The sequence below is a fragment of the Pipistrellus kuhlii genome, unplaced genomic scaffold (genome assembly GCF_014108245.1).
Source record: "Pipistrellus kuhlii isolate mPipKuh1 unplaced genomic scaffold, mPipKuh1.p scaffold_m20_p_6, whole genome shotgun sequence".
Classification (NCBI taxonomy): Eukaryota; Metazoa; Chordata; class Mammalia; order Chiroptera; family Vespertilionidae; genus Pipistrellus; species Pipistrellus kuhlii.
Window position 1 is genome coordinate 21,814,718 of NW_023425562.1, and position 27,050 is coordinate 21,841,767.

At 48.0% G+C, this 27,050-nt stretch overlaps 3 protein-coding genes and 1 long non-coding RNA gene across 16 annotated transcripts; 2 read left to right on the top strand and 2 right to left on the bottom strand.

Annotated features, from left to right (window-relative positions):
• SYS1 (SYS1 golgi trafficking protein) lies at positions 1–24,700 on the top strand. Of its 13 annotated transcripts, XR_006740380.1 has the most exons (6): positions 1–162; positions 1,755–1,822; positions 10,635–10,694; positions 12,272–12,448; positions 13,245–13,355; positions 24,591–24,700. XR_006740380.1 is itself a non-coding variant. In XM_036417835.2 (3 exons), the coding sequence occupies exons 1-3, from the start codon at positions 1–3 to the stop codon at positions 24,643–24,645; spliced, it is 285 nt and encodes a 94-aa protein (XP_036273728.1). In that variant the 3' UTR covers positions 24,646–24,700. The 13 variants fall into 13 exon arrangements, 4 of the variants coding, with proteins under 4 accessions (XP_036273728.1, XP_036273730.1, XP_045430869.1 ...); XR_006740381.1 differs by lacking the exons at positions 12,272–12,448; positions 13,245–13,355; XR_006740378.1 differs by lacking the exons at positions 12,272–12,448; positions 13,245–13,355 and having other exon boundaries at positions 24,610–24,700.
• On the bottom strand, positions 9,601–12,279 carry TP53TG5 (TP53 target 5). The gene is made up of 3 exons (XM_036418652.2): positions 12,020–12,279; positions 11,725–11,855; positions 9,601–10,310 (listed from the first exon to the last, which is right to left on the bottom strand). Exons 1-3 carry the CDS (start codon positions 12,092–12,094, stop codon positions 9,821–9,823), a joined length of 696 nt encoding a protein of 231 aa, XP_036274545.2. The 5' UTR covers positions 12,095–12,279; the 3' UTR covers positions 9,601–9,820.
• LOC123651578 lies at positions 19,026–21,640 on the bottom strand. Its single transcript, XR_006740382.1, has 3 exons — positions 20,838–21,640; positions 20,114–20,242; positions 19,026–19,147 (listed from the first exon to the last, which is right to left on the bottom strand). It is a non-coding gene; the product is annotated as an uncharacterized LOC123651578 (long non-coding RNA).
• On the top strand, positions 24,618–26,659 carry DBNDD2 (dysbindin domain containing 2). Its single transcript, XM_036417830.2, has 3 exons — positions 24,618–24,756; positions 24,941–25,078; positions 26,003–26,659. The coding sequence occupies exons 1-3, from the start codon at positions 24,618–24,620 to the stop codon at positions 26,203–26,205; spliced, it is 480 nt and encodes a 159-aa protein (XP_036273723.1). The 3' UTR covers positions 26,206–26,659.
• Positions 26,660–27,050: the final 391 nt, after the last annotated feature.

The window sequence follows — 27,050 nt, forward strand, 5'->3', positions numbered from 1 at the left end:
ATGGCAGGCCAGTTCCGCAGCTACGTGTGGGACCCGGTGCTGATCCTGTCGCAGATCGTCCTCATGCAGAACATCTACTACGGCTCCCTGGGCCTGTGGCTGGCGCTGGTGGACTGGCTGTTGCGCGGCAGCCCCTCGCTGGACCAGATGTTCGACGCCGAGGTAGGGTCCGCAGACGAGCGCGGGTGGGTGCCTCGGCCTCCGGAGTGAGCTTTGTGGTCCGACACCACCGGGCTGGAGACCTGCCTGAGCTTGGAGGCCCCGGGCAGGGTCTCTCCTTACTGAGCCTTTGCTGCCCCATCTGTAAAATGGCATGGCGAGTGGCTGACAGCAGAGGCTGACTTAGTACAAAGGAAAGGGACTGGGTGTTATAACAAACAGGCCAGCGTCCTAGGCAACCTGATGCACCTCCTTTCCGACACTCTTGACTTCATTTCTCTGAGCCCCAAAATTCTCAGATGCCAAACTGGGGAGTGGGGACGGGTAGCAGTATTCAAGGAGATGTAATGGAAACTGCCTGGACATGGAAGTCAGGCCTCCGTTTAAGTTGTATTTACTAACTGTGTGACCTGGGGCAAGTATCATCGTATTTCTCAACCTCAGTTTTTCTGTTCGCAAAGTGATGAGACCAGTAGCAGAGAGGCCGTGAACTGCGGTACAAAGAGCCTGCATTTTTTATTCAAAAACTAGGTATCCAATCTCAGCCCAAACATACTAGCTCTGGGACTTTGGGGCAAGTTGTGTCACCTTTCTGAGCCTGTTTCCTTTCTGGAAACCGGACAGAATAATTCTCAGCAAAATATTATGAGGCCCAAAGGGGCCTAGGAACGTAGAAGAACTTTATGAAGTGCAATGGGGCCCTGGGAGATACTTGCATGGGAAAGGCAGCTGTGGTGTGTCGTAATGAGCCCTGTTCTCGGAGCCCTGAGATCTGGGACAGATTTCCTACTCCTGTTGCTTACTCTCTGTGTAGCCCTTGAGTAAGTTTTATTCAAAAAGAGGTAAGAATAACAACAACAAAAATAATGGCTTTGTGAGGTTGTTGTGTGGATAATATGAGATTATGGATTTCAAAGGCCTTTGTAGGCTGAAAGGGTTGTGCAGGTGTTTGGTCATCAGTAGTGTTTGACACTGTAGTGGAGGTTACACCTCTACAGGTGCCTAACTAGTCCCCTCTTAGGAGCCTCGGTCCTCCGGAGAAGGGCATGTGGGAATCGGAGGCTTTGTTGAAGACCATCTCATGCACACACAACCTGAGTTCTAGACCAGGGGTGGGCAAACCTTTTTTTAAAGGATGAACTAGTAAAGGTTTTAAGTCACAACTACCCAACTCTGCCATTGTCACTCAAAAGCTGCCTTAGACAATACTAAGTGAATAAGTGTGGCTGTGTTACAATAAAACTATTTACCAAAAGACGTGCCTGGCCCTGGGGCCGTAGTTCGCTGAACCCTGTTCTAGACCTTGCTCTTGCTGTTTACTTACTATATCACTTTAGGCAAGTTACTTAACTTCTCTGAGCTTTTATTTCTCCTTTGTAAGATGAGTTAATGACACCTTCCTGGATGCTGTGAGGGTTCAAATGAGATGCCATGATGGATGCTTGTGAGAGCACCTTGTGGGAAGGCTGCCATACAGATTAAGGTGCATATTGCCTTCTGTGCTCTGGGAAGAGTTCCTTAGGATGAGGTACTGGAGCCCTGGGGCTCTACCAAGTCACTTGCTTAGCCTGTTTCCATTTGTGATTCCCCCTCAGATCCTGGGCTTTTCCACCCCTTCAGGCCGGCTCTCCATGATGTCCTTCATCCTCAACGCCCTCACCTGGTGAGTATCACCAGTTTTGCTGTCCAGCTTTTGGGGTCTTAGCACTGGAACTAACTTCCTACATGTGGACATGAGACACGTTGGCATTTGTTCCTGGGGAGTGGGCTAGAGTGGGTGGCAGGGGCCAATTCTGGGACTGGCTCCATCACAGGGCTCCTTTCATCGCTGTTTGGACTTAGCTGGAAAGTTCTATGTCACTCTGTGCATGCTGCCTGTGGGACACCTTCTGTCTCAGTTCACTTCCTTGATGTGGAATGAGGTGAGGAAAGGAGCAGATTGGGAGTCAGGAGAACTGAGTTCTATTCTTGGTCCCTGTGACACTGACCATGTACTTCCCTCCTCTCTGGGCCTCGGGCTCCTCATCTGTACACTGAGGGGTTTCCCTGGTAAGGTCTAATGTCACCCCTGACCACTGCCATCCTCTTGAGAGGCAGGTTAACATAGTGATTAAGATCTCAGGCTCTGGAAGCAGACTCACCTGGCATTGAACCTCAGCTTTCCCACTAGTCTAGAGACTATAGATGTTAATCTGTCTAAGCCTCAGTTTTGTCTTTAGTAAAATTAGGCTAATAATATTACTCATTTCATAGTTATAAGGATTAAATGAGCTAATTCATGGAAGTACTTAGAACAGTACCTTGCATATTACTGCTCTTGATCTGGAGGTTGGAAACTGGTGGGTTGACTCCAGTTTGGCTTCCAGATAGGTTGTTTGGCTTACACAGTTGTCAGTACATGCATGGTGTTTAGAACATTTTCCCACTTAGTTAAACGGATATATTAAAAAATCCAGATTTCTGGCTTCTCTTGAAAAATGAGAGGATTGATTTTAAGCCATACTTCTAGCGTGCTGATGTACCCATGCTGTAAGTAGCACTTGTCCCCACTTTAGATGGAGTGTGTATGCTTCAGGGCATTACAGTGCTCACCAATTCCTGGGACTCCCCTGAGTGACAGTTGCCATTTGTCATCAACCTCGTCTTTTGCTGTTCTTCTACCCAGCCTGACTCACTCTCAGCATTACCTGCCAGGTTCCTCTAGCATTTAATAATGTAATCCTTGCTTCACACTTACCTCGCTTGCTTCTGATCTCTATGCTGTCATCCTAATTGTCCCCACTCCCCAAATAACCTAACGAAGGCCAGGACAACCCAGTGACAACTCACTGCTGTCCTCTCCCCACAGTGCCCTGGGCTTGCTGTACTTCATCCGGCGAGGGAAGCAGTGTCTGGATTTCACTGTCACTGTCCATTTCTTTCACCTCCTGGGCTGCTGGTTCTACAGCTCCCGTTTCCCCTCGGCGCTGACCTGGTGGCTGGTCCAAGCCGTGTGCATTGCGCTCATGGCTGTCATCGGGGAGTACCTGTGCATGCGGACGGAGCTCAAGGAGATCCCCCTCAACTCAGCCCCTAAATCCAATGTCTAGAAATGGGTTCTTTGGACACCCCACTGGGCAGTTGGCCCCCCAACGCATTGGGCTGCTCAGACTCTCCAGATGAGGTCCAGCCCAGGTCTGAGAGGAACCCTGGAAATGTGAAGTCTGTTGGTGTGGGGAGATAGCGAGGCCCTGTCGAGAAGGCAGGTAGCAGCCAGGATCAGAGCTGCAAGATTGGCCTCCGTCTGCTGAAGCCTTGGGATCCAGGAGGTCAGCAAAGGGATCTGACCTTGGAATCCGGGAGGTCAGCGAGGGGACCTCTTTCAGGGTAATAACAGAATTGGAACCATGTCACTCTTGAGCCATCATACCTGTCACCAGCCTGTTATTTAAAAAAAAAAAAAAAAATCAAGGATATCTGATTGGAGCATACCACTCTTCTAGTCATCTCTCTTGTCTCCTTGGGACAGTGTTATCTTGGTCATGTTGTTGCAGCTTTTCTGTTTGGAGAAACGCTTGATGTCTGGATTCATAACCCCAGAAAAAGATGTAGGTTCAAAATATTAGGCTGCTATCAGGGAGAGGACAGCAGATGGAGGCAAACACAAGGAAAATGCACAACTTGTGTTCTGTTGTGCGCATCTGTGTGCACCCATGAACTTATGACTAACTTTCAATTTTCTCTACTGGGTACCCCCCTGCTGCCAGCTTCCAACATAGCAGGCTCTAGGACCCAGAGAAGAGTCCCGGCATCGCTCTCTAAACCTAACCCTAACTTATTTGGAATTCTCAGTGAGACGGGCATGATGGGTGCCCAGAGATGGGAGGCCCAACCTTCCAGCTTGACCTGTAATGACAGGGCTGAGGGAGATAGGAATTTGCTGTTAAGATTTTTCTTGGGAGTGGAGTATCCTCTGTGAGGGGCTGCAGCTGTCCTTCCTATGTACGTAATACCGTTTTTTCCCCACAGTTCTGCCTGTACTTGGTAATGCCATGGTTGGGACTGTGAGAGAGCAGCATAGCCAGGCAAGGGAGCTGTATGGAAAGAATTACTAGTTCACCTCCTGGACCCAGATTGTTCCTCTATTTGGTTAAAATACTAAGTGCAGGGAACTCCTATGTCCCGCCCCCTCCACCTCAGGCTCCTCTGCTACACCTTAGGTGAACTGCCATGACTCCCAGGACTCCTTTCTCATTTGCTGGCGATTTCTGAACATGTCCAGGAACACTGGTCTAGACCCACTTCTGCATTGAAACCATTGGTGTTCCTCTTTGGATCTCTCAAGTCTGCCCAAGAGAGCTGTCAGTTTTCAGATTCTGGTGTTAGGGTTACAAAGGTGAGTTTGCATCCCCCAGGAAGCCTTTCTAGCTTCCTGGCCCAGCCCTCTAGAGGAGGGCATTGAGGCAGACAAGATGAACGTTTTAAGAGAGAATGTGCCTGGGCAGAGGCTGGGAAAGTGCAAGAGTGAGCACCTCCCTAACTTAGCCAGGGTGCTCTGCCTAAGCTGGGAGGAAGCTACCTGGCAATAGTATTCTAATCCTGGCTACATGGTCCAGGAGGCAAGGCCCGCTGAGATGACTTCCCTAGTTGGTGGGTTTCCTTCCAGACACACAGACTCTAAAGGCAAGTGACTAACTTTCAGAAAGGCAGCACATTCATGTGGCTGGCTCCTTTGGTCAGCTGTGGTGGCCTCTCCCGCTGTGATGGCGCACTTCGGGGGGGTTTCCTTCGAGAGCTTGTGCCGTTCTGCATATTTCCTGTGACGGGAAATCTCTGCCCCTTGAGTGTTAATTTGATTTTTGGATAAGATATGTGACCTCAATGAGATTTATTTTTCCAGAGAGAATTGGGCAATGGCAGTGATGTCATTTTAGAAATAAAAAAGTCTATTGAGTGCTTAATAGATGTACAACAGTGGGCTAAGTGTTTTACATCTTCCTGCTCATTTAGTCTTCAAGGCGACTTCCTGAAATAGGAAATATCTTCTGTATTTTACAGATAGGAAACTAAGGAATACACGTTAGGAGCTGGCAGAGCCAGGATTTGGGCTTCAGTAGTGACATTAATACACTCATTCTGAAGACTTTAATAGTTAAAGGCTGCATAAATTCTTATTGGTTAAATAATCTATCACCTTATAATCATACCTCCTTACCCTACTGTACTGTTTTCTGTTTTGTTTTTAAATATATTTTTATTGATTTCAGAGAGGAAGGGAGAAGGAAAGAGAGAGAGAAATTGATAGGCTACCTCCTACACATCCCACACTGGGTATTGAGCCCAAAACCCAGTCATGTGCCCTGACCTGGAATCAAACTGTGACCTCCTGGTTCATAGGTTGACACTTAACCACTGAGCAACACCAGCCGGGACCTATTGTACTGTTTTAAATACTAAGAATGTATAGTGCTTTGTAAACATTTCTAGCTTTCTAAGAAAAACTGATATATATTAAAAAAAAGAAAAAGAAAAACATATACATTAAATACGGCCACAGATTTCCAAGTAAACAGAGGAATGTAGGAAATGTTTTTCTTTCCAAGGATAAAGGAAAGTTGTATCCACTCCACCACTGAGTTGGTGTATCTCTTGACTTTCTAGGGTCTGAAGCCTGGACCTTCTTTTATCCTACCCACTACTACCTAAACTCGAGCTATTTGGAGAGAAGTGGAGACTAATGAGTGGCAGGTGCTCAGAATAGTTTATAACCCACGAGAAGGATGGGAAAGGAGGAAGAGGTGGTACCTCCGAGGCTGCCTCTAACTTCTAGTTCTAGGCACCTGTCCGGCTCAGAGCCAAATGGGCCAGGTGGCAGTCAGTAGGCAGCAGGGATGGGTGGGAAGCTCCAGGTCCCCATGAGTCCTCAGGAGCACGCAGCTCCAATAGGTGCCCTGGAAGCAGTTTCTTAGACCTTAGACTTTCCTCAGTGACTCTCAGCTCAGGCAGCTTCCTCTGGCAGTCACAGAGGCAGGCAGTGTGCAGTGAGGAACTCCTGCCCAGCGACCACAGAGCCTCCGGAGCTGTGGGTGGGGCAGATTCAAGGCACGAGAGCGGCTTCTCTGGAGAGGGACTTAAAAGCCACTGTGGTGTTTGAGGTTTTCTATAGGAAATTAGGGAAGGGGGTGCAAACAGCATTGGGATGAGGGGGTAGACCGAGATGAGGGTTTCAGTCCCTGCCCTGGGCAAGTCAAAATTCTAGGAGTCTAGTGGAAGACTTTAGAGAGCTTAATGCATTGCAGAGTTAAATTTTTAGCTGTGAGACTGGATAAGCCACTTAACCTTTCCCTACCTTGGTTTCTTCATTTGTCAGCCAAGGATGATAATAGTACTTCCCTGGTGGTTGTGAGGATTCACCGAGTCTCGTGTAAAACACTCAGCACTGGCCTGGCGCTTATAGGAAGTGGTTCATAATATGTCCTTTATAGTTTTGCCCCCCTGCCCGCCCCTACCCCCAGTTGTACAGAGAACACACCTTTCTTCTGAGCCAGCGAGTGTTGAGCTCCTATGTGCCGTGCACTGCAGTGACACGTACTCTCACTTAATGAAAGAGAGAGGCACCGTTATTTTCCTCATTTTACAGACAAATTGAAGATAAGGAGGAAATTGAGAGTAACAGCCAGGCCTGTCTGCTTCTATAGCTTCATATTTTCACGTTCCAGTTAACATTTGAGTGGTACATGATTCAGCTAGGGAGAGGGAAGTCTCAGGAATCCAGATGCCACCTTAGGAAAAGGTTGTGAATGTGAACGTAGGATTGGCTTTTTAACAAGCTGCAGGATCCTTTAGTGGGCAGTGCGGCAGCTGAGAAACGGGGCCAGTACTGGCCTTGGGGCTTTATTATGATGCAAGGCCAGGGAGAAGGCATGGAAAAAAGGCCAAACATTTGTTCATTACCCCTCAAGCTGGCCTTGATCACATCAAGCCTGATTTGCTCAAAGCCCTCTGGAATGGATATTAGTATTCCTATTTAATAGACAGGTGAAATAGCCTCAGAGAGGTCATGTGACTTGTTAAAAAGTCACCCAAAACTTTAATCCCCCTCTTTGTCTATTAACTCTTAGGGAGCCATTTCTGGGGTGGCTTCTGATCCCAAATCAGGATCTGAGCCAGAAGAGAAGCCTCAGATTGAAGTGGTTAAACAAGGGGATGGTGGAGTGGGGTGACCCCCCAATTGTGGGATTGTGGCAGGGCAGGCTGCCTGAGGACCATGTGATACTGCAGGTGGGATAAGGCTGGAAAAGGTGCACCTGCGAGGAGTCACCCAGAGGCCTGCATCCTTCATCACCTGGGTGCCCTGGGCACCTTAGAGCCCAGCCTGGGCTCACTGGCTCCTGTCTACTTCATGGCATTCCCTGTGGGCAGCTCTGGCTCCCTTGGGGCAAAGCCAAAGCTGCCAATCTTTTCAGGCCCCCAGTTGGGGTTCCCTGGTTAGGCTCCCACAAAGGATAGTTCAGGTCCCATCCTTGCCCTCCCCCCATTTTTGGTTGGGAGAACACTGTCCTGACCAGTGGCCTGGTGAGAACACAAGACAGAAGTTCACAGATGGTGGCACGAATGAATGGAAAGTGTTCGGGAGGAAAGATGGAGTAGAAGGTTATTTTCGAAGATTGATGACGTCCAGCAAGGGAACCAAAATGGAGACTCAGGAATTAGGCTGGATTGCAAGCTGAGTGGGAAGACAACTCCAATTGAGGTTACTGGGGAGTGCTTGCACAGAAGTTGCGGGGGCTGGGTAGGGAGTGGGGGATGCATAGTAGATAGGGGAGCGCTGTGGCAGGAAGACAACCTGCCGCCTTCCCCAGGCAGAGCCCTGCAGAGCAGAGCAGCCAGTGCAGGGTGCCCAGGCTGTCCCACTGTCCCCAGAGAAATGCGTTCCATTTCCCGCTGGTTGCTCAGTCATGGTGCTAAACACCAGTGGGGTGAAGGATTATGAGTGGGAAGGTTGAAGGGGAGCCCCCCTCATCCTTTTGCCACTCTTCCAATCTGGGGAGCCCTCTCCATAACTGTCCTGGCTCCTGACGGTGGGGCGGGGAGTGGGTCAGGGATGGCTCTGCTGCTTTCCTTGAGGCATCTGTTCAGCGCATCCTGCCTCTAGGGGAAGGAATAGGGAGGATTGTAGTATTAGAGAAAGCCTGGGCCTTCCTCTCCCCAACTGCATGTTTAGGGCCCTATAGCTTCTCCTGACAGAGGGTGACTCCCACTGGATGGATTGATCAGGGCTTGGATAATGTATGGTGCCAGGTCATATGGGAGCAGTAGGAACACGGTGCCAGGTTCCCGCCTGACTCAGTGCTTTTCGTGATCTATGACTCAGGTGGGGGCCCTGACACCCCATTTATTGACACCAGCACTGTGATAATCAGGGTGCAAGCAGGTGTGTGACAGCTGTTTCCTTTCTTCTGAAAAGGGAATGGGGAGCAGCTAGGAGACTGAGATCAGAAATCTTGCTCCACCTCTCCTAGCGGCGAGAGCCTGGGCAAGTACTTGCCTTCTCAGCACCGTGGTTTCCTTCTCTCCTGGGCTTGCAAGAGCCATTGTGAGGCATCCAGCACCCAGGGAACACCCGAAAGCACTCAGGAAATTTTCCCTTTCTATGACTTCATAGAGTACTGTCACACAGTTCGGTGAGGTGGGGAGGGGTGCAGCTCTCTGGCTTATTTGTTCCTGGCTCTAGACTGACCTTAGAGTCCTGGGAAGGGGGTGGAAGAAGCTTGAGAATGATACACTCCCCTCACCTCTGCGGAGGGCCTCTTGCCTCCAGCCTTTCCAGCCCCAGGCAAATAGGCAGGGCTAGCAAAGTATTCTTCAGTGCCATATGGGAAATTTTATTTGTATACTCTTGAATTTTCCCATCCAACCCACCCATTCAAGATGATTGTACGATTTCCAGCCTCTGCTTCCATCCGAGGTCTACACAACCTGCGAGCAAGATGTTGGTGTTAGGAGCTAAGAAGGCCTCTAGGAGGCGCTGCTGTGCAGGGAGAGGGCTTAGGGACGGGACATGCAACGTTTGACAGGTTGGAGATAAGGGTTTGGTGAAGGGAAAGCTTCCTTTTCCACTGGACTCCCAAGCCCACCACCCCCTTCCCTTCTTGGGACCTGATTCTCTCTTGGAGGGGCTGGAGTCTTTTTTTTTTTTTTTTTTTTTTTCATGCTAAGGAACTTTTTCAGAGTACATCTTTTTTGAAACATGAATTAATAAAACAAATGGAGAGTTCATTTGGTCTGAGTATGGCAGAGCCCTACTTGACCACATCACCTCCCCCCACATTTAGGAATTCCTAAAGTGCTTACTCAGACTTCTGTGAGACTCCGAGTCATAGCAGTTGTGGCCCCTCCTGAGGCCTCCAGGCAGTGGGAAGGCCTACCTCAGAACTCACACTCCAGGATGTGCCTCTCTTCCCTTGGATCCTGAGAGGCTCCAGCCTCGCCACTAGGCTGGTGTGTGGTCTTGGTCAATGGTTTGCCCCTCTCTGAGCTTCCCTTTCTAGTCATAAAGGTGGGGCCTCCCAGCACTGCCAGCAACAGCCCCCAAGACTGTATTCTAAGGCCTCTGTTTCTGGGCCCAGCTCTGGGCCTGGCTTGAGGCCTGCATCCTCACCCTGTCCTGGCAGTGACTTTATCATACCCTGTATGGATGGTGCATCGGCAGCTCAAGTGATGCAGAGCAGAAACGGGTACAGCAGCGCTTGACTAAGCGCATGGTGGATGGTCTGCACATCACCCGGGGTCCTGGGAGGTGGATTCGCCTGGGCAGCCCCTCAAACCAGTTCCACTGGTCAGCTACCTCCAGCTGCTCCTTGTCCCCTTGGTGGGGCTTCAGGAAGATGACTCCAGGGTCTCCAGTGGGTAGTTGCCTCCCCCAGGCTCCAGGGCAAGTGATCAAGCCATGACCCCCTGATGTCTTTGGGATCTCAGTCTCCATCTGTTCTTCTCCTCCCTCGGGTACTGCTGCACGTGACTGCTGGACCTTTTTCTTCTCCAGCACCCTCACCTTGGACTTCAACTCCTTAGGCTTCCCTAAGTTCTTGGGCTTCAGTTTCTTCTGGGAGCACTTAGCCTCTTGGAGTCCTTCATTATTCTGGCCCATTTTAGTGCGCACAGTGTTGTTCCTGGCAAGGAGAGGAACAGCAGTCAGCAGAGCAGGACTGAGGCCTGGTCCTCTTGCCTGCCCCCGAGGCAGCTGCTGTGCAGCCAGCTCAGGGGAGCCTGTGAAGAAAGCTAGGGCGGGCCTGGAAAGGAACTTCTCTACCACCTGGGGGCAGGGGATGTGGAACCTATTGGCAGCAGGAATGTGACAGGTTGGGAAGGCAAAAGGTTAACAGGTAGGGCGCCTGGGAATATTGACGGACTGCATCGGCCACTGGGTTAGGCTTCTGCCTGTCTGGATTTCACTTGATGGGGTGAACTAGTCCAATGTTTTGTTTTGTTTTCAGATCATGTTCCAAGAAACCCGAGGGTTCTGAGGAATTCCTCTCGTAGCCCCCAGTGGCAGGGTGAAGGCAGGAGACCTTCCCTCCCAACAACACAATTGGGGCTTGGGGACAGATTTTGAAGAGAGGTTCTGCTGCTTTAAAAGGGTTGGAAAGCAATGGGGCTAGAATAGATGATCCTGACCCCCCGGCTCAGTGTTTCCTGATTACCTGCATCTAGGAAGGCAACAGAGAGAGGAGCCCAGAGAGGTGGAGTTATGCAGAGGTATTAAATGCTGGCAGGGGTGTGTCTGTCATAGATTGGGTCCCCTGCAAAGTGGCAGCACAGTCCTGAGTGTGTGAGGAGGGGCGAGGCCTTGGGCTCAAGATAAAGACAATGCTGATGATGATAATGGCCAGTGTTGGTTGAGTGCCCACTATGTGTGAGGCACTCACAGTGGGGGGCAGTGAAGCAGCAGAGTGGCTTGGAGAGCAAAGGCTTTTGGGGGAGAAGCTGGGAGCAAATTCGCTTCTGCCTCTTACCATCTATGTGATTTGAGGCAAGAAATGTAACCTCTCAGAACCTTAGTTTCCTCACCATCACAGTGGGATAATTTTGTCTACCTATAGAACTGTTGTGAAGAATAAACTAAATGGAAAAATGCTTGTAAAGTACTTAGCATAGTACCTGGCACTTACCAGAGGACTGAAAAATGTAAGATTTCTTAATATTCTGATGCATCTGATGAGGAAACAGCCCCAGCAGGATGTCTAGTCTACAGGTGAATGTTGGGGTTGTGTTGACCTGAGAGGGGTGCCCATCGTGCTCAGTACCCCAGATGGTAGTTAGTCCCATAATTGCATGGTTATGATCACAACTCTGATAATAGACAAGAATGGCTTTAAATCCTAGCTCTGCCACTTACCGGGTCAGATAACTGGGACAAGTCATTTCATCTGATCCTCGGCTTTTTATTAGTAAAATAGAGGTCATAAATACCTTCCTCCAGGAGCCTTTGTGAAAATTGGTTTTTCTAAATTCCTTAGCACAATGTCTGTTCCTAGCAGAGATAGCTGTTGGATCCATGTGGGGCCGTGGGTGGACTGAGCTCACCTGGAGGAGGTCTGGAGGATCTTCCGAACGTTGAGCAGTGAATTCCAACACCTTCTGGCCAGGCCATATAGTTCTTGGATCCGAGGGTTTGAATTCTTGAGTATCCTCAAGAGTGACAAGTTTTTTAACACCTGCCAGAGTTGAGAAACCAGAAAAACAGATGTTTCACTCCTCATCCAGACTTTGGCTCAGCTCAGCCTGGCAACTCGTTCTGGTCACTTAACTATGACAACCAGAAGCAGAAATGCATGGGTGTCCAGGCTCTTCTCTGCTGGGACCAAAATGGGCCTCTTACCATTCTAAGTTGGTTCTGCTCAGTTAATTTGCTGATAGGCTGCTGTATCTTGTCACGTGGTTTCTCATCTTGCATCTGAGAGAAAGAGAGAGGGAACGCTAACACGGAAAAACCCCATCCCTAAATGCCTCCATTATACCTCTCCATCTGGCTCAGCATGATTTGAGTAACCCCAGACTCAGAGTTTTAACCTCTGTTTGGGGGCAGAACTAGGGAGACCATTCCAACTCCTGATTTCCCTTCACCCCTCAGCGCTCCCTTTCCCTCCACCTGCCATGGTGTGATTAGAATCTGTGTAAGGACCCTTCTAGATCCAGTCCCTAGTCCAACCTTGAAAACCACACCATTCTGGGGCTTCTTCTTTGCTGATGGACTCATGCTGGGGCTGTGATGCCTCAAAGACAACAGATGGAGCAAAACAGGTACCAGGTACTGCCTGAGCCCTGCCCCTCTAAGTTCAGCCAGTACCCAGGCTGGGCATTAGGATGGTCGTGCTGCATCTCTCAGGGAGGGGAGCTGTGACATCACTGAAATGTGTGACAACAGGGCTGGGTCTCCAAGGAGTGTGTGTGGCAGGGGTGAGGGTAAGGAAGAAACACTCACCTGCAGAGAAACCTGGTAGGTGACAGGCAGAGGTGTATATTGTTACCACCTTCCTGTGAGGTAAGAGAATTATCCCCTCTTTTTAAATGAAAAAGCCAAGGTTCAAAGAGGTTAAATAATTTACTCAATGTCATTCAGTTGAATAAAGGTGGAACTGGAAACCTAAGGTTTGACAGTCTACCCTTGAAATCCAGGCTTCCCAACTATGCTCATCTATTCATTCATGTCACATGTGTTAACTGTACCCTGGCTACATGTCAGGTGTTTTAGGTACTGGAATAAAAGAAAATTCCTACCCTTAAGGAACTGACATTTCAATAGAGGGCAAACAAAACAGCGTGTATTCCTATAAATGTTCAATCACTGGCTCTCTAAAACAAAATGTGTGTGTGTGTGTGTGTGTATGTGTGTGTGAGAGAGAGAAATTTTACTGATAAGACATCTACAATAATGAAATTTGATAATACTTTTTATTGTAAATTCCATATAGTCAGTTGATTCTTACAGTACACTTTTCTTGACTTATGCTTAACTCTCCTATCCATAATCAACCTATGGTTCTAATCTATGGTTGCAACAAGTGTAGTTCCAACACGAATGTTGATATTTTCATTTACACTAGGAGTATGAAAAGTGAAAAAATGAAAAAACAATGATGTTGGAATTCTACCCAATCATTAATGACATGATCAACTTATTTGCTGTATTGGATTATAGTTTTCAAATACTGGAAGTATATTTTCTCATTTTGGGGAGTGTGTGTAACAGCTATAGACAGGACACATGCTTATATTGAATCTGCATTATCAACATTTCCATTACTTTCTTAAGACTAGACCAGGGGTTGGGGAAATTTCTTCTATAAAGGCCACATAGTTGTAACTGCTCAGCTCTGCTATTGTAATGTGAAAGCAGCCATATGTAATATGTAAATGAATGGGCAAAGCTGTGTTGCAATAAAACTTTACTTACAAAAGTAGTTGATGAGCTGGATTTGACCCATGCAAACTTCTGGTCTAGACATCAACAAAGCAATCAAACCTGATTTATCATGTTACCTATGTTTGTGGTGGAAATACACCTTCCACCGCTGATTTTAAGCTACCAATGTGATGTCACTGAAAGCAGAGTTGAACCGAAATGGAGAGTACCGTTATATATTACATATTTCTACAGATGTAAAGACTCTCAAGATCATAGATAATAGTAAAAGGCAGTAAAAAACTACAAAGTGGTGAGTTTAAGCATTTTCACATTTGCTTTTAATATCATTAATTAAGCTTGTATGATTTAATTTTTAATAATGGCTATATTTAACAACCAGCCAGCAGAGTTCCTGAAAATGTAATAGGCTTTTGTGGCCCCTAATGAGTCAGTTCCAGCACGCTACTATTCTGTCAGATGGAAATAAGTGTGTGGAGGAAATTAAACAGGGCAGAGTGGATAGGAGAGCAGAGGTAGAAGGTTTGCTGTATTAAAAAGGTGGGATGGGAAAGATTCACCAATAAGATGAGATTTGTGAAGAGACCTGAGGGAGGTAAGAGAAGCAGAAAGTAGCAGTGGCAGGAGATGAGGGCAGAGGGGAAGCTGCGGTGAAGGGTTGGGACAGATCATAGGAGACTTTAATTTAAACTCCACTGCTTTGAATAATCTGCCTGGCTGGCTGCATCAGAATAGTCAGCTTCTCAGGTATCACCCATGGAGTTGGCCAAGTATGGGAATCACTTCACAGCTTCTAGGGCAGAGAAGTGTGCATACATAGGGAGTGCTTAGCTCCATCTTTTAGGAACAGTGAAGCAAGCCTAGATTGCACACAGCTTCTCACTTGTGAATGTCCTTTATCATTAGGGTGAAGAATGGGAGGGGGAGCAGTGTGTGAGTGGCCCGGAGAAGAAACCGGGAGGTGACTTGGAAGGGAAGACACAGAGGATAGCCTCTCTTCTCCCTCCTGTCTACCCAGTTCTCCTCGGCCCCTTTGCCTGCTCTGGCATCCCTCTCCTTACTGGTACAACTTCAACTCGCATCAACTGGATTCTACTGGACTCCGTGGGCTTCACTAGAATCATCTACATCTGCCATTCAGCCACCAGGTGTTAAGGGCTGGGGACCCACTGTGCATTAGGCGCCAAGGACAGCAACATTAGAGGCAGAACATACTTCTTCTGCCCTCAAGAAGCTCACAGGCCCAGGGTAGAGGCACCTCTAGAATAGAGGATCCTCAAGGGCAGGGCTCTTTTTCTGTTCAATTCATTGATAAAACCCCAATGTCTGGCAGATAATAGGTACCGTGTTTCCCCAAAATAAGACATCCTCTGAAAATAAGACCTAGCACATGGAAAGATAAGACATCCCCTGAAAATAAGACCTAGCGCAACTTTGGGAGAAAAAATTAATATAAGATACTGTCTTATTTTCAGGGAAACAGGGTACCAATGAGTATTCTTTGGAAAAGTGAAAGAAACAGTATTATCTCTGCCAAAGGTAATCCCGTGGGTTGTTGGAACACCGAGGACCAGCCTGAGGTGGTCGGGGAATTCTCTGTAGAGTTGGTGCTAAGGAATGAAGGAGGCGGAGAAGTTGGCCAGGCAGAGGGGTGTGAGGTGGGTAGGTCATTCTCAAAAGGGAATTTTAAAAGTACAGGTGTGATAAGGGATTATGAACAGTTATATGCTGTAGAGAGCTAGGGCCAAGAATGGCAGTGGCTGAAACTGGAGAAGTGTACTTGACCACCAGCTGCTGAGTTTGTTCTGAGGGTCCAGAGGGCCTTGATGGGGCTTGGGCCACTGAGTCAAGGGGTTGGATTCGGCACTGAGAGCCAGGTCCAGGTGCCTGTGCCATTCTGTTCTAGTCCCTCACATGCTTCTCTCTCTTCAGCTGTGCCTACTTAGGGAGTTCATCTCCATAGGGTCAGGGAGATCTCTACCACCAGACTTTGTACCCCAGACATGGCTCCCAAAGCTATTTTCCATATTCCATCGTTTGGTCCTTCCATTGACTTGGGAAAAACCATTTTGCAGAGAGAGACTTATCCAGTGACACACAGCTGGCAAGCCTGCGGACTAACTCCAAGGCTTTTGTGTGGAAAAGCACCACTGTTCCCCCCACCCCGCTTAGTTGTGGTTAAGCTGTGTTAAGTACATTCACATTGTTGTGCAACCATCACCACCATCCGTCTTCAGAACTCTCTTCATCTTCAAAACTGACAATACCCATTAAACAACTCTCCATTTTTCCCTTCCCCAGCCACTGCAACCACCCTTCTACTTTCTATCTCTATGAAGCTGACTGTTTTATGTATCTATGTAAGTATATTTGTACAATATTTGTTCTTTTGTGACTGGCTTGTTTCACTTAGCATAATGTCCTCAAGGTTCATCTATGTTATAGCATGGGCTAGAATTCCCTTTTTAAAAAATCAATTTGAGAGAGAGAAACATCAATCACTTGTCTTTTGTTTTGGAGATGGGGGGAGGGGAGGTGAAGGAAGATGGGGGAGGGAAAGGGAGGGGAGGAGAAATATGGATGTGAGAGAAACATCAATTGGTTGCCTTCGGTACCAGTCCTGATGGGATCAAACCCACAACCCAGGCATGCGCCCTGACCTGGAATCATACCTGCAACCTCTTGGTGCATGAGATGAAGCTCCAACCAACTGAGCTACTGTGGCCAGGCACACCTATAATCTCCTAAGGGGTCTTTTACCTGTCGAATAGTACCCTGAAGCATTGCCTTAAATCTTTTTGCAATGTAAACAAAAGGTTTTGTAGTCACATTCTCAGTTTCATTTTGGACCATGTTTTCTTGTTTGTTTTTTGCATTGTCGTGGATTTGAGCTTTAGAAGAAAACCATTTCTTAATTTTACCATCATTTGCCATTTGGAGAGGTTGAGAATTTTCTGCCATGAAGTCCTGGTTCCTTTATACTTAACTGTCTTTTATTTAGTTCAGGGTTTCTCAACCTCAGCACTGTTGACATTTGGGGCAGGATAATTCTTTGATGTGGGAAGAGGGTTTGTCTTGTGCATTGTAGAATATTTAAGTATCCCTGGCCTCCACTAAATAGAAGCCAGTAGCAACCTCTAGTTTTGACAAGCAAAAATGTCTTCAGACATCGCCCAGTGTCCTCCAGGAGGCAACATTGCTCTCATTTGAGAACTGCTGTCATTTCTCTGTCTCCAGTTGCATTTACTCTAAGCAGCAAGAAGAGATCGGGTGGCATCTTCAGCACTTTACTTGGAAATGTCCTTAGCTAAGTCACTCACCTCATTAAGTACATTCCTGCTTTCTACTTTACTGCTACAGGGCTGCTACACTTTATGCCACAACATAAGAATTCTTCCCCAGTTTCCAATAGTATTTATTTCACTTTCCTCTATGCCCTGACTACAACCATATCAAAGGACTGAGGCCTCTGTAACAGCTTTTTCAATGCACTTCAGTTTTTTGTTTTGTTTTGTTTAACTATATTTTATTGATTTTTTACAGAGAGGAAGAGAGAGAGATAGAGAACTAGAAATGTCGATGAGAGAGAAACATTGACCAGCTGCCTCTTGCACACCCCCTACCCAGGATGTGCCTACAACCAATGCCCTTGACCGGAATCGAACCTGGGACCTTTCAGTCCGCAGACTGACACTCTACCACTGAGCCAAACCGGCTTCGGCGCACTTTTGGTTTTTATTACACTCTTAACTTCTATTGCCCAATTCTAATGCCACTCCCATACTTTAGAGCAGTGGTTGCCAACCTTTCGGACCTCATGGATGGACTACCAGTTGGCAACTGGTGCTTTAGAGCGACAGCAGCCCTCTACCCCAGGACCCAAGTCTCTATGTTATATATTGCTACATAGCAAATTATCCCCAAAGTTAGCAGTTTAAAACAATAAATATTTATGACCTCAAAGGTTTGGAGCATCAGGACCCCTGGAATGCTCTAGCTCAGTGATCGGCAAATTGCGGCTTGCGAGCCACATGAGGCTCTTTGGCCCCTTGAGTGTGGCTCTTCCACAAAATACCACGTGTGGGCTCGCATATACAGTGCGATTGAAACTTCGTGGCTCATGTGCAGAAATCGGTTGAGTCTATTTTGAAGAAGTGGCGTTAGAACACTCAAGGGGCCAAAGAGCCGCATGTGGCTCGCCAGCCTCGGTTTGCTGACCACTGCTCTGGCTGAATGCTCAACCTCAGTTTCTCACGAGGTGGCAGTCAAGCTGCTGGCCAGGGCGGCATCATCTCAAGGCTCTATGAGGCCGATGAACCTGTTCCCATGCTCACTCATGTGGTTGCTGGCAGGCCTCCGTTCTCCTCTGGCTGCTGGCTGGAATCTTCAGTTCCTTGCCAAGTTGGCCTCTTTGTGGGGCTATTGACAACATAGTAGCTTGGTTCCCTGAGAGTGAACCAAGCATAGACAGCACACTCAAGATGGAAGCAGTGGTCTTTAAAAAAAAAAATTAATCTTAATTTTGGAAGAGATATAGACCGTCAATTCTGCCGTGTCTTATTGGTCACAAAGAGTAACCGTGATACAGTATAGAAGAGAACTGTAAAAGGTCTGAATGAATAGAACGCAATGAACATTGGGAGCTCTTAGGGCTAGCGACTGCATTTCAATTTTATTCAAGATATTATTCTAATTTCCTTTCCACTTCATCTTTGACTCAGGGAATATTTTGAAGTGTTATGTTTCATTACTAAGTGTTGTGCTATTTTCCAGGTAACTTTGTTATTAATTATATTTTGATTTTTTTATAGTCATAAAGCATGTTTTGTATGATTTAAATTCTTTTAAATTTGTTACGCTCTGTTGTTGTTTTGGCCCAGAATATGATGTGTCTTGAATGTTTGTGGGCAGTTGAAAAGATCAGGTTTTCTATAGCATTCATTTTTTAACTGTATTATAGATTTTTATTTTTTATTTTACATCTATTGGTCAATGTATTTTTGAAGCTCTGTTTTTAGATGTATACACATTTATGACTGTTAAGTCATCTTAGTGAATTAACCCTTTTATCATTATGTAATGTCCCTCTTCGTCCCCAGTAATTGTCCTTCATTTGAAGTCTACTTTTTGACACTCCAATTTGCTTTGATTAGTGTTTGTATGGTATATCTTATTTCATCTATTTACTTTTAACTCATATATTTCTTTATAGTTAAATTGAGTTTCTTGTAAACAGTATATTATTGCCTCTTGCTTTTATTCCCTCAATTTAGTAATCAGTCTCTTAATTGGTTGTCACTACATTTGGATTAAAATATTCCATCTTACTGTTTTATATATATATATATATATATATATATATATATATATTTTTTTTTTAAATGTATATTTTATTTATTTTTTACAGAGAGGAAGTGAGAGGGATACAGTCTATTACTTTTAAGGTGATTAAAAACAGAAAAATGTTTTATTCCATTCATTTCCAGAGATCTTCATTTCAATATGTAGATCCAGGTTTCTTTTTAGTATCATATTCTTTCTGCCTCCAGAACTTCATTTACTGTTTCTTATAGTGCTAACCTGCTGGTAGTGAATTTTATTTTTGTGCATCTGAAAAAAGTGTTTGTGTACCCAAGTTTGAAACATATTTTTGCTGGATATAGAATTCTGGGTTGACAGTTTTTTTCTTTCAGTATTTTAAAGATATCATTCTATTGTCTTATGGTCCTATAACTTCTAATCATATAACTTCTCTGATAAGAAGTGTGCTTTAATTCTTATCTTTGGTCCTCTGTAGGTAGTGTGTCTTTTTTCTCTAGATGCCTTCATGATTTTATCTTTGGTTTTCAATAATTTGAATATATAATAGATAGGTCATAGTGTGTGTGTGTGTGTGTGTGTGTGTGTGTGTGTGTGTGTATTTTTATCTGTATCTCTTCTGGGATTCAAACTATACATTTATTAGCTCTTGGATGTTCTGTTTTGTTTTGCGTTACTCTTTTTCTTTTTCTATTTCATTTGGGTGGTCTCTGTTGACCTATCTTCAAGTTCATGGTTTCGGCATATGACTCTTTTTTTTATAGTCTCCATCTCTGCTAAAATTCCCCTTCTGTTTATGCATGTTGTCCACATTTTCCAACAGTCTTTCACATATTGTTATAATTGTTTTAAATTCTCTTTCAGATAACTCCAGAGAGTTATCTGGGTCTTCAGTCTGGTTCTGTTGATTACTTTGTTTCTTGACAATAGGGCTTTTTGTTTTTTGTTTGTTTTGTAAAGTTGCTTTTTGTATATGTGTTGTAATTTTTATTGATTTCTGGACATAATGTATAGAACAATAGAGACTGAGGACAAATTGTTTATACCTATAAATTGCCATCTCTTTTTAAGCCATTAGTGTTGAGGACTGAGTAAATTTTGTTAAGAGTTGAACTATGTATGGGTTTTATTGTTTCCATGATTACTTTTAACATCTGCAGACTCCCCCTCTCATCTAGCCACACTGGGCCTTTAGTAATTCAATAAAAACTGTAGCTGAACTCTCCTTACTTGCTTGTGTAGAGAACTTGTCTTCCTCCTGCCTCATAAGTATGCCAGTGTCTGCATCCCATTTCTTCTTGGAGGCTCCTGTCCTTCTTTGGAATTCAGGTTAATTGGTTGCTCTGAAACCTCAGCTCTCTGATGGTTTCAATAAAAGTTATAATTTTATAGATTACCTAACAATTAAAAAAAAAACTATTAGCGTGATAATGATGTTCTTCCCAGTTTTCTGCATCCTAAATGGAAGCCAGGAATCTAAGCCGTCTGCTTTTTCACTGCTCCTTTCAACTTCCTTTGCCATCCACTCCTAGGCCCACTGCCTGAGTCTTTCTCTTGGCTGATGCTTTTCCAGCATAGCCACCTGAATTATTTCTAGCTTGGTTGTTTTCTTTCCCCTTAACCCTTTCATCTGGCAAATGCCTGGCAAAAAGAAGGGACAGAAGTTCCTGATCTGCCACTATCTTGTGGACAGCTCAAAATAATCCATGGAGTCCTGTTCCTAGGGATGAGCCTGAAAAGGGGGAAGATGACTTGGTGAACTGAGTTTTCATCCACTGTACTCCTGACTTATCTCTTTGTGCTAGGAAATGGGACCAAGTATCTACTCCATCCATTAATGAGAAGTAAGAATCAACTGACCAAAACATTCCCTGGAAGATGAAAACTGTAACAGGGTTAAAGAGGAACAAGCTGGGAGCAGTGCTTATAAGCACAGCCTCTGGAGGCAGTCAACCTGGGTTCAAATTCCAGCTCCATCACTTGCTAGCTGTATGGCCTTAGACAAGTCCCTTCACTTCTCTGCATCCTAATTTCTGTGTCTGTAAAATGGAAATAATAATAATAATACCTCGAAAGATTGTTAAGAGGATTAAAAGAGTTAATATACACAAAGTACTTATAATAGTGAGGGGTGCATAACAAGCTCTGTAGAAGTATTAACTGTTAAGGCATACTTCTCTAATTCCAGAAATTCGTGGAAGAAAACAGTTTCTTCCCTCTCTTAGGACCCATTGCAATCAAAATAGCTAGTTTATTGAGCACCTCCAAAGTACCCAAGTCCTGTACAAAGTATTTTACATGAATTATCTCATAAGGTAGAGATTAATTATTCTTATCTAATAGGCAAGGAAATACAGGATCAGAGAATTAACTGTTTTCACAGCTGGCTTGACACAGAGCCAGGTTTACAACCCAAGAGGGTCTGACCACCATGCCTGTGTTCTTAACCACTGCACTTGTTTCTTCCCACAAACTAGTTTCCTTGCTTGCAAAATAGTGGGAAAGCTGCTTGCTGTATTTCTCTCACAGACTTGTTTTGAGATTCTAATAACAATAGAAGAAGCAGTGCTTTAGGTATTTGTACAGAGTGCTGGTGCCCTGACTTGGAAACATGAATTTTCACTTCCATTCTTTCCCCCCTCACCTCTGCTTGTTGAACTAATTTATTCAAAACTCAGCTCGGATATCAGGCCTAGATATTATCCTGACCACAGAGGGACTTAAGCCGAGGGTAGCATGTCAGACTTACCTGTTGAAATGATGACTGACTGCTGTGTGGGAATGGAGTGTAACAGGGTCAGAGGAAGTAAAGAAAAACCAGCCAGAAAGCTGGTGTAGGAGCCACGGGAGAGATGATGGTGGAAACTGAGAGGAATGGTGGGTGGGAAAGATATTTGGGAAAGAGAATCGACAGGAAATGAACATGTATTTTAATGAGGGCAGCGAAGGACAGGCGACTAGGACGAGTCCCAGTTCTTGGCTTGCTCAAAGATGTTCGTGGAATGATCAAGTGACCCGACCTCAGAAGCATCCCCAACAGACGCCTGCCTGCCCCGCTCCCCCGGGGAGGAGGGGGCTTCTGGAGCTAGGAGCACCAGAGGATGGGTGAAAGGGAGGAGGGAGAGAACGGGCACAGTCTCTCTGCCCGGCTACTGCAAGGACACGTAGGCGCTGCGTGGGAGCAAGCTTTTCTCCTCTCCGCCCGCAGTTTGCACCTCTCCCTCCCACCCCGCCAGCCCCAGCGTGCAGCGCCCCCCTTAGCAACCCACAGGCGTTGGCTAGCCGCCGGCGTCGGGGGGTGCGGCGCGGAGGCCCATCCTCTAGTCCTGACCCGCCCCGTCCTGGCGCCCACCCCGCCCAGTGTGCTGGAAGGCTGGGCGTTGGTTCTGCCCAGTGCCGGACCCTGGAACCGGGCTGCCTGGTGAGTCCTAGGGGCAGGGGGTCCTACGCCCCGCTGCACCTGCCTGGGATGGGCGCGCTGGGTCATCGCCCTTCCCCTCCGGCCCGCGCCCCTTTCAGATAGATGTGCGCGCATCAGCGTGCGAGTTCGGCCGAGGGCGCCGGAGTGCGGGTTCGGGGTGCGGGTTCGCGCCGGTTGCTTCGGGAGTCGGGGAGCAGCACGTGTGCGTGAGCCGGGGGCCCGGAGCCGCGCGTGCCCCGGTGCGTGCTCCCGCGGCGGCGGGTGCGGCTGGTGGAGCGGAGCGTGCGGAGCCCCGCGCTGCGGCGGCGGCGGCGGCCGGAGCGCGGAGGAGGCGGGCTGGGCGCGGGGAGGGAGGATGCGGGGCGGGAACTTTCCGCCTGGCCTGGGAGTCCGAGCCTTCGCGCCCGAAGGGGCTCCCCGCGACCGCCGGGCGGGAGGCGAGCGCGGGTGCCCGCCGCCCCTCCCCCACTTCCGCCGCCCGCCGCTTCCTCGTTCCCGGCGCCCGGGGCCCGGGCGTCCCGGGGGAGCCGGGCGGCGCGGCCCCACCCCGGCCGGCGCTCCCGCTCCCACGCCCCCGCCGCCGGCCCGCCGGGGCGGACGGACTGAGTCAGCGGGCGCCGGCGGCAGGTAGGGGTGCGCGGCGGCGGCGCAGGTGCTGCGGGGGCCGGCGTGTGTGGCGGGAGGACGCGAGCCCGGGCGGCCCGGCCCCGGGAGGGGCCTCCGTCTCCCCCCTCCCTTCCCCGCGGACCGGGCTCGTCCCTTTTTAGGGAATTCTGCTCTCTGACCACAGTGCGGGTGGGGCCGGCGGGGCGCGCTCCTTTCCGCCGGTCTCCAGCCGGGCCCCTGGCAGCCTCCTGCCCCCAAATCTCTTCACCCCTCTCCCCGCAGCTTTATGGGGTAAACACCTCCCTTCTCTCCGGCACTGGGCTCTGCGGGCCCCCCCGCCCCCCTCTCCGACCCCCCCTCCGTCTCCTGAGATCGATGGGGCTGGGGGAGGGACAAAAGAGGGGGCGCTCGGAGCCCCTGGTCCCTGTCATTTCCTACCCTCTTCCTTGCCCTCCCCCAACCGCTGCGAAAGCTATCAGCCTCAGGGGCCCGGGTATTTTTAGCGTTGTGACCTGGGCCGCAGATCTGAGCCTTTCCCAGGAATCAGCGGCAGCGCCTTCCTCCTCCACGGCCAGCCCAGCCCGCGGCCACAAGGTCTCCGCACACTTCCTGGGCCCTGCCTGGTCCTCTGGGTTTGAGTCCCTCTCTGCCAGCCCAGCGCTTGTTGAGCTGACCAGGGTCTTGGATTTGCTTGAATACAGATGAGGCGGGAGGTTGTCTGCGGAGGCGGGTGATCTGGTCCTCAGGTTAGACACTACTCGTTTGCCTCTGGCCAGGGGCTCTGAGCTGAAGGCCTGGAAGGAGATTGAGCGAATGCGAGTGCATGTATAGGGCCTGGGCTGGCCCAGAGCTCTGGTGTTCCAGAAAGCTCTCCGCACTGGGGGCTTGGTCTGAATTGGACCCAGGACCTGCCCTTCCCATTGCTGCTCACTGACTAGTGGGACGACAACAGTGAGATGTGTCGGTGGAGACATCAGTGCAAATAAGAGCTGTGGGGGTGCAGAGCGAGCTTTGCATGTCACAGAGCACTCACAGGCAGTGTCTTGTGTTTGAGGCTGGTAGGATGATTGTACCATTTTCCAAGCGGGGGCTGAGCTGGAAAGATGATGTCCTTAGGCAAAGAGCCAAGTCTGGAAGTCAGGCCTTTGATTTCAGAGCAGGGTAGGGAGGGAATGGAGCTGCAAGTGAAGAGGTATGTGAGCGTAGAGCGAGAGAGAGAAGGGGAGGGGGCACTTTAACTTTTGTCTGGGTTTTGGAGAATGGGCAGGAACCACACCACTGGAGGAAGAGGACCTTCCACCCTGAGGACCTTTCACTCTGTCCTATTGCCTTCCCTGGGCTCGGAGGACAGGCGGGTGGAGGGAGGAGTGGATAAAATGCCCCCCGTATTTGGGGATGGCATGGCTCTGAGACTTGGCCATTGGCCCCCGTCCATCCCCTGAACACAGAGGAGCCTCTCTGGCTGTGCCTGGGACTGGCATCCCCTTTGTGGAGCTAGGTCAGCCCCGCCTTTGTATGAGGCTGGAAGTTTGTGGTAATGGACTCTGCTTTAGGGAAAGGGAAGCAGGAAGCCACATCCAGCGGTGCTGGGCTGGAACCAGAGGTCCCTCTGTTGGGATGCTGGCTGCAGTGGGACTCCCTAAGCTCAAGTCCCCACTGCATTATCACTCGATTTCATAGCTCCGTCTTCTGCCTCCAGGAGCTGACATGGACCCAAACCCTCGGGCATCTCTAGAGCGCCAGCAGCTCCGTTTGCGGGAGCGGCAGAAATTCTTTGAGGACATTTTACAGCCAGAGACAGAGTTTGTCTTCCCTCTGTCCCACCTACATCTCGAGGCACAGAGACGTAAGTCCTGGGGAGAAGGACTGGAATAGGGAGCAAGTCGTATAGATCCAGAATCCCGGGGGCCCCTCCCCTCTTATTTTCTTGTTCCTCTGAACTTCTGTCTCTGGACCTGACATATCTCTGGCCATCCTCTTGGCTCTCTCCAGCCTGGGTCCTCCTGACTTGTCCCCTTCTTGATCTGCAGCCCCCATCGGTAGCATTTCCTCCATGGAAGTGAATGTGGACACACTGGAGCAAGTGGAACTCATTGACCTTGGGGACCAGGATGGAGCAGACGTGTTCTTGCCTTGTGAAGATCCTCCATCAACCCCCCAGACGTCGGGTATGCTACTGTGCTGAGCCGTGGGCACCAGTTAGCCGGAGCCGGATGTTGGGGCTCTGAAGCATGAGGACAAGACTGGGGAAGTATGCCCGTAGGGGCTGGAAGGGGCGTTTCCACCAGTGAAATAGCTGTCTGTTCTGATTTTAGGGAAGTTGACCGGAAGGACAGCTGTGTTGCAGATCCCCAATCCAAAACTCTAGGAATGCCAACCCCCACTTAGCCTTGTTAATTTTATATTTGTAAAATTAATATAATTAAAATTATGTAAAAATGGAGTTTTTAGAGAACTTAAGCAGTTTTAGGTCATCCTAATACTATGGTATTTATTGAGCCCTTTATTAAGTTTCTAATACTGTGTTAAAATGCTTCACATACATTATCTCAATCCTTACAAATGTCTTATTAGAGAAGGTAGTATTATCTCCATTTTATAAGGAAGGATATTAGACTCAGAGAAGTTTCACACAGTCAGAAAGTAGAAAAGCGAGGTCCAGACCATGGCTCTCTGACTCCAAAGCCCATTTACTTAACTTATTAATCGCTAGCCTATTACTATGTGCCAGACATTTTATAAGCATTATTATATTTCATACTTAAAACTCTACTGGACTGGAGGAATCCCTTTTTTTTTTTTTACAGAGAAGGAGCAGAGTCTTTGAGAGGAAAAGCGACTTTCCCAAAGCCACTAACTAAGCAAATAAGTGATATAGGTAGAACTTGAAATCCTAAATTGATTGACTTGACTCTAGAGCCCAGGTGTGATCCCAGAAGTGGAAGGGGGTGGGAGTCAGGAGACCTGGCTCTTCACTGGACTAAGTGGCTTTGGACAAGTCCCTGTCCCGGCTTCAGTCTCTCTGACCAGGCCATCCCTGAGAGTCCTCGAAGCCCTGTTTGTGGTCCTGACCAGCTCTTGTCTCTGGGCAGGGGTGGACGACCATCCAGAGGAGCTGCGCCTGCCGATGCAAACGCCGGACAGAACCACATCCCGCACTTCCTCCTCCTCTTCTGACTCCTCCACCAACCTGCACAGCCCAAATCCCAGTGTGGGCGGAGCAGACACACCCTTGGCACAGTCTGACGAGGAGGATGGGGATGAGGGAGGGGCAGAGCCTGGAGCCTCCAGCTAGCAGTGGGGCCGGACGTATGGACTGACTGAGCTGGCTGTTCTCCACCTGAGACCCTGGGCCCAGCCAGAGCTCTTTGGGAAGACAGACTCTGCTTGTGGTAGGCACCAGAGGGAGGAAAGAGGTGGGGTGGTGTCTCTCCTTGGAGTTAACTCTCTGTTGTTTTACTGCTAACCTTTTCCTGCTGCAACGTTCCCACTAGTGCTTGGCTTACTCCTGAGGTAGAGCTTGCGAGCAACGAGATGGAGATGAGGTCGGACAAGATGCCATTGCTTTCCTTAGCACTCCTTCTCCCCCAGCTGCCCTGGCAGACTTCTAACAGAGTCTCCTGCACCGGTGTCTCCAAAGGGACATGAACTCTTTAGCACCAAGTGAGGTGGTACTCCAGCCACCCTGCTTCCTTATGTCCTTTTTTTGGAATAGGGCATGGTATAAATAATAAACAGATGATAATATACCAACCATTCCACTTCATTTTTCACATTGCAGAGATGTCAGACCCACTGTGTTTGTTTAGCTCTGTAACAAACACCATACCCGCCTCACTCATTTGTTTCATTTATTCTAGAAATATTTATTGCACACCTGTGCTGGGCATTTGGAATACAAGCTTGAATAGGACAGACAGGCAGTATCCCTGCCTCCATGGGGGTTCCTGTTTCTTGAGAAAGAGATAAAGTAAATACCAGAGTTCAAAGTGCAATAAATAGCATGACAAGGAAGTCCTCAGGTATCAGAAAACAGGCATCTTAACCCGGCTTGTATGGCTGTTGAAGAGCTGATTTTGAAGCCGATATCCAAAGGGTGAGAAGGAGTTAGATAGTTGGGGGCTGTATTCCAGGCAGAAA

Excerpts from the sequence above, each read along its gene's own strand:
- DBNDD2 (XM_036417830.2), top strand. The coding sequence starts at position 24,618 with ATGGACCCAAACCCTCGGGCATCTCTAGAGCGCCAGCAGCTCCGTTTG. Across the intron at positions 24,757-24,940 it reads ACATCTCGAGGCACAGAGAC|CCCCCATCGGTAGCATTTCC; the intron begins GTAAGTCCTGGG and ends CTTGATCTGCAG. Across the intron at positions 25,079-26,002 it reads ATCAACCCCCCAGACGTCGG|GGGTGGACGACCATCCAGAG; the intron begins GTATGCTACTGT and ends GTCTCTGGGCAG.
- TP53TG5 (XM_036418652.2), bottom strand. The coding sequence starts at position 12,094 with ATGCAAGATGAGAAACCACGTGACAAGATACAGCAGCCTATCAGCAAA. Across the intron at positions 11,856-12,019 it reads AGCAGAACCAACTTAGAATG|GTGTTAAAAAACTTGTCACT; the intron begins GTAAGAGGCCCA and ends CAACTCTGGCAG. Across the intron at positions 10,311-11,724 it reads ATCCTCCAGACCTCCTCCAG|GAACAACACTGTGCGCACTA; the intron begins GTGAGCTCAGTC and ends TCTCCTTGCCAG.
- SYS1 (XM_036417834.2), top strand. The coding sequence starts at position 1 with ATGGCAGGCCAGTTCCGCAGCTACGTGTGGGACCCGGTGCTGATCCTG. Across the intron at positions 163-1,754 it reads ACCAGATGTTCGACGCCGAG|ATCCTGGGCTTTTCCACCCC; the intron begins GTAGGGTCCGCA and ends ATTCCCCCTCAG. Across the intron at positions 1,823-3,007 it reads ATCCTCAACGCCCTCACCTG|TGCCCTGGGCTTGCTGTACT; the intron begins GTGAGTATCACC and ends CTCTCCCCACAG.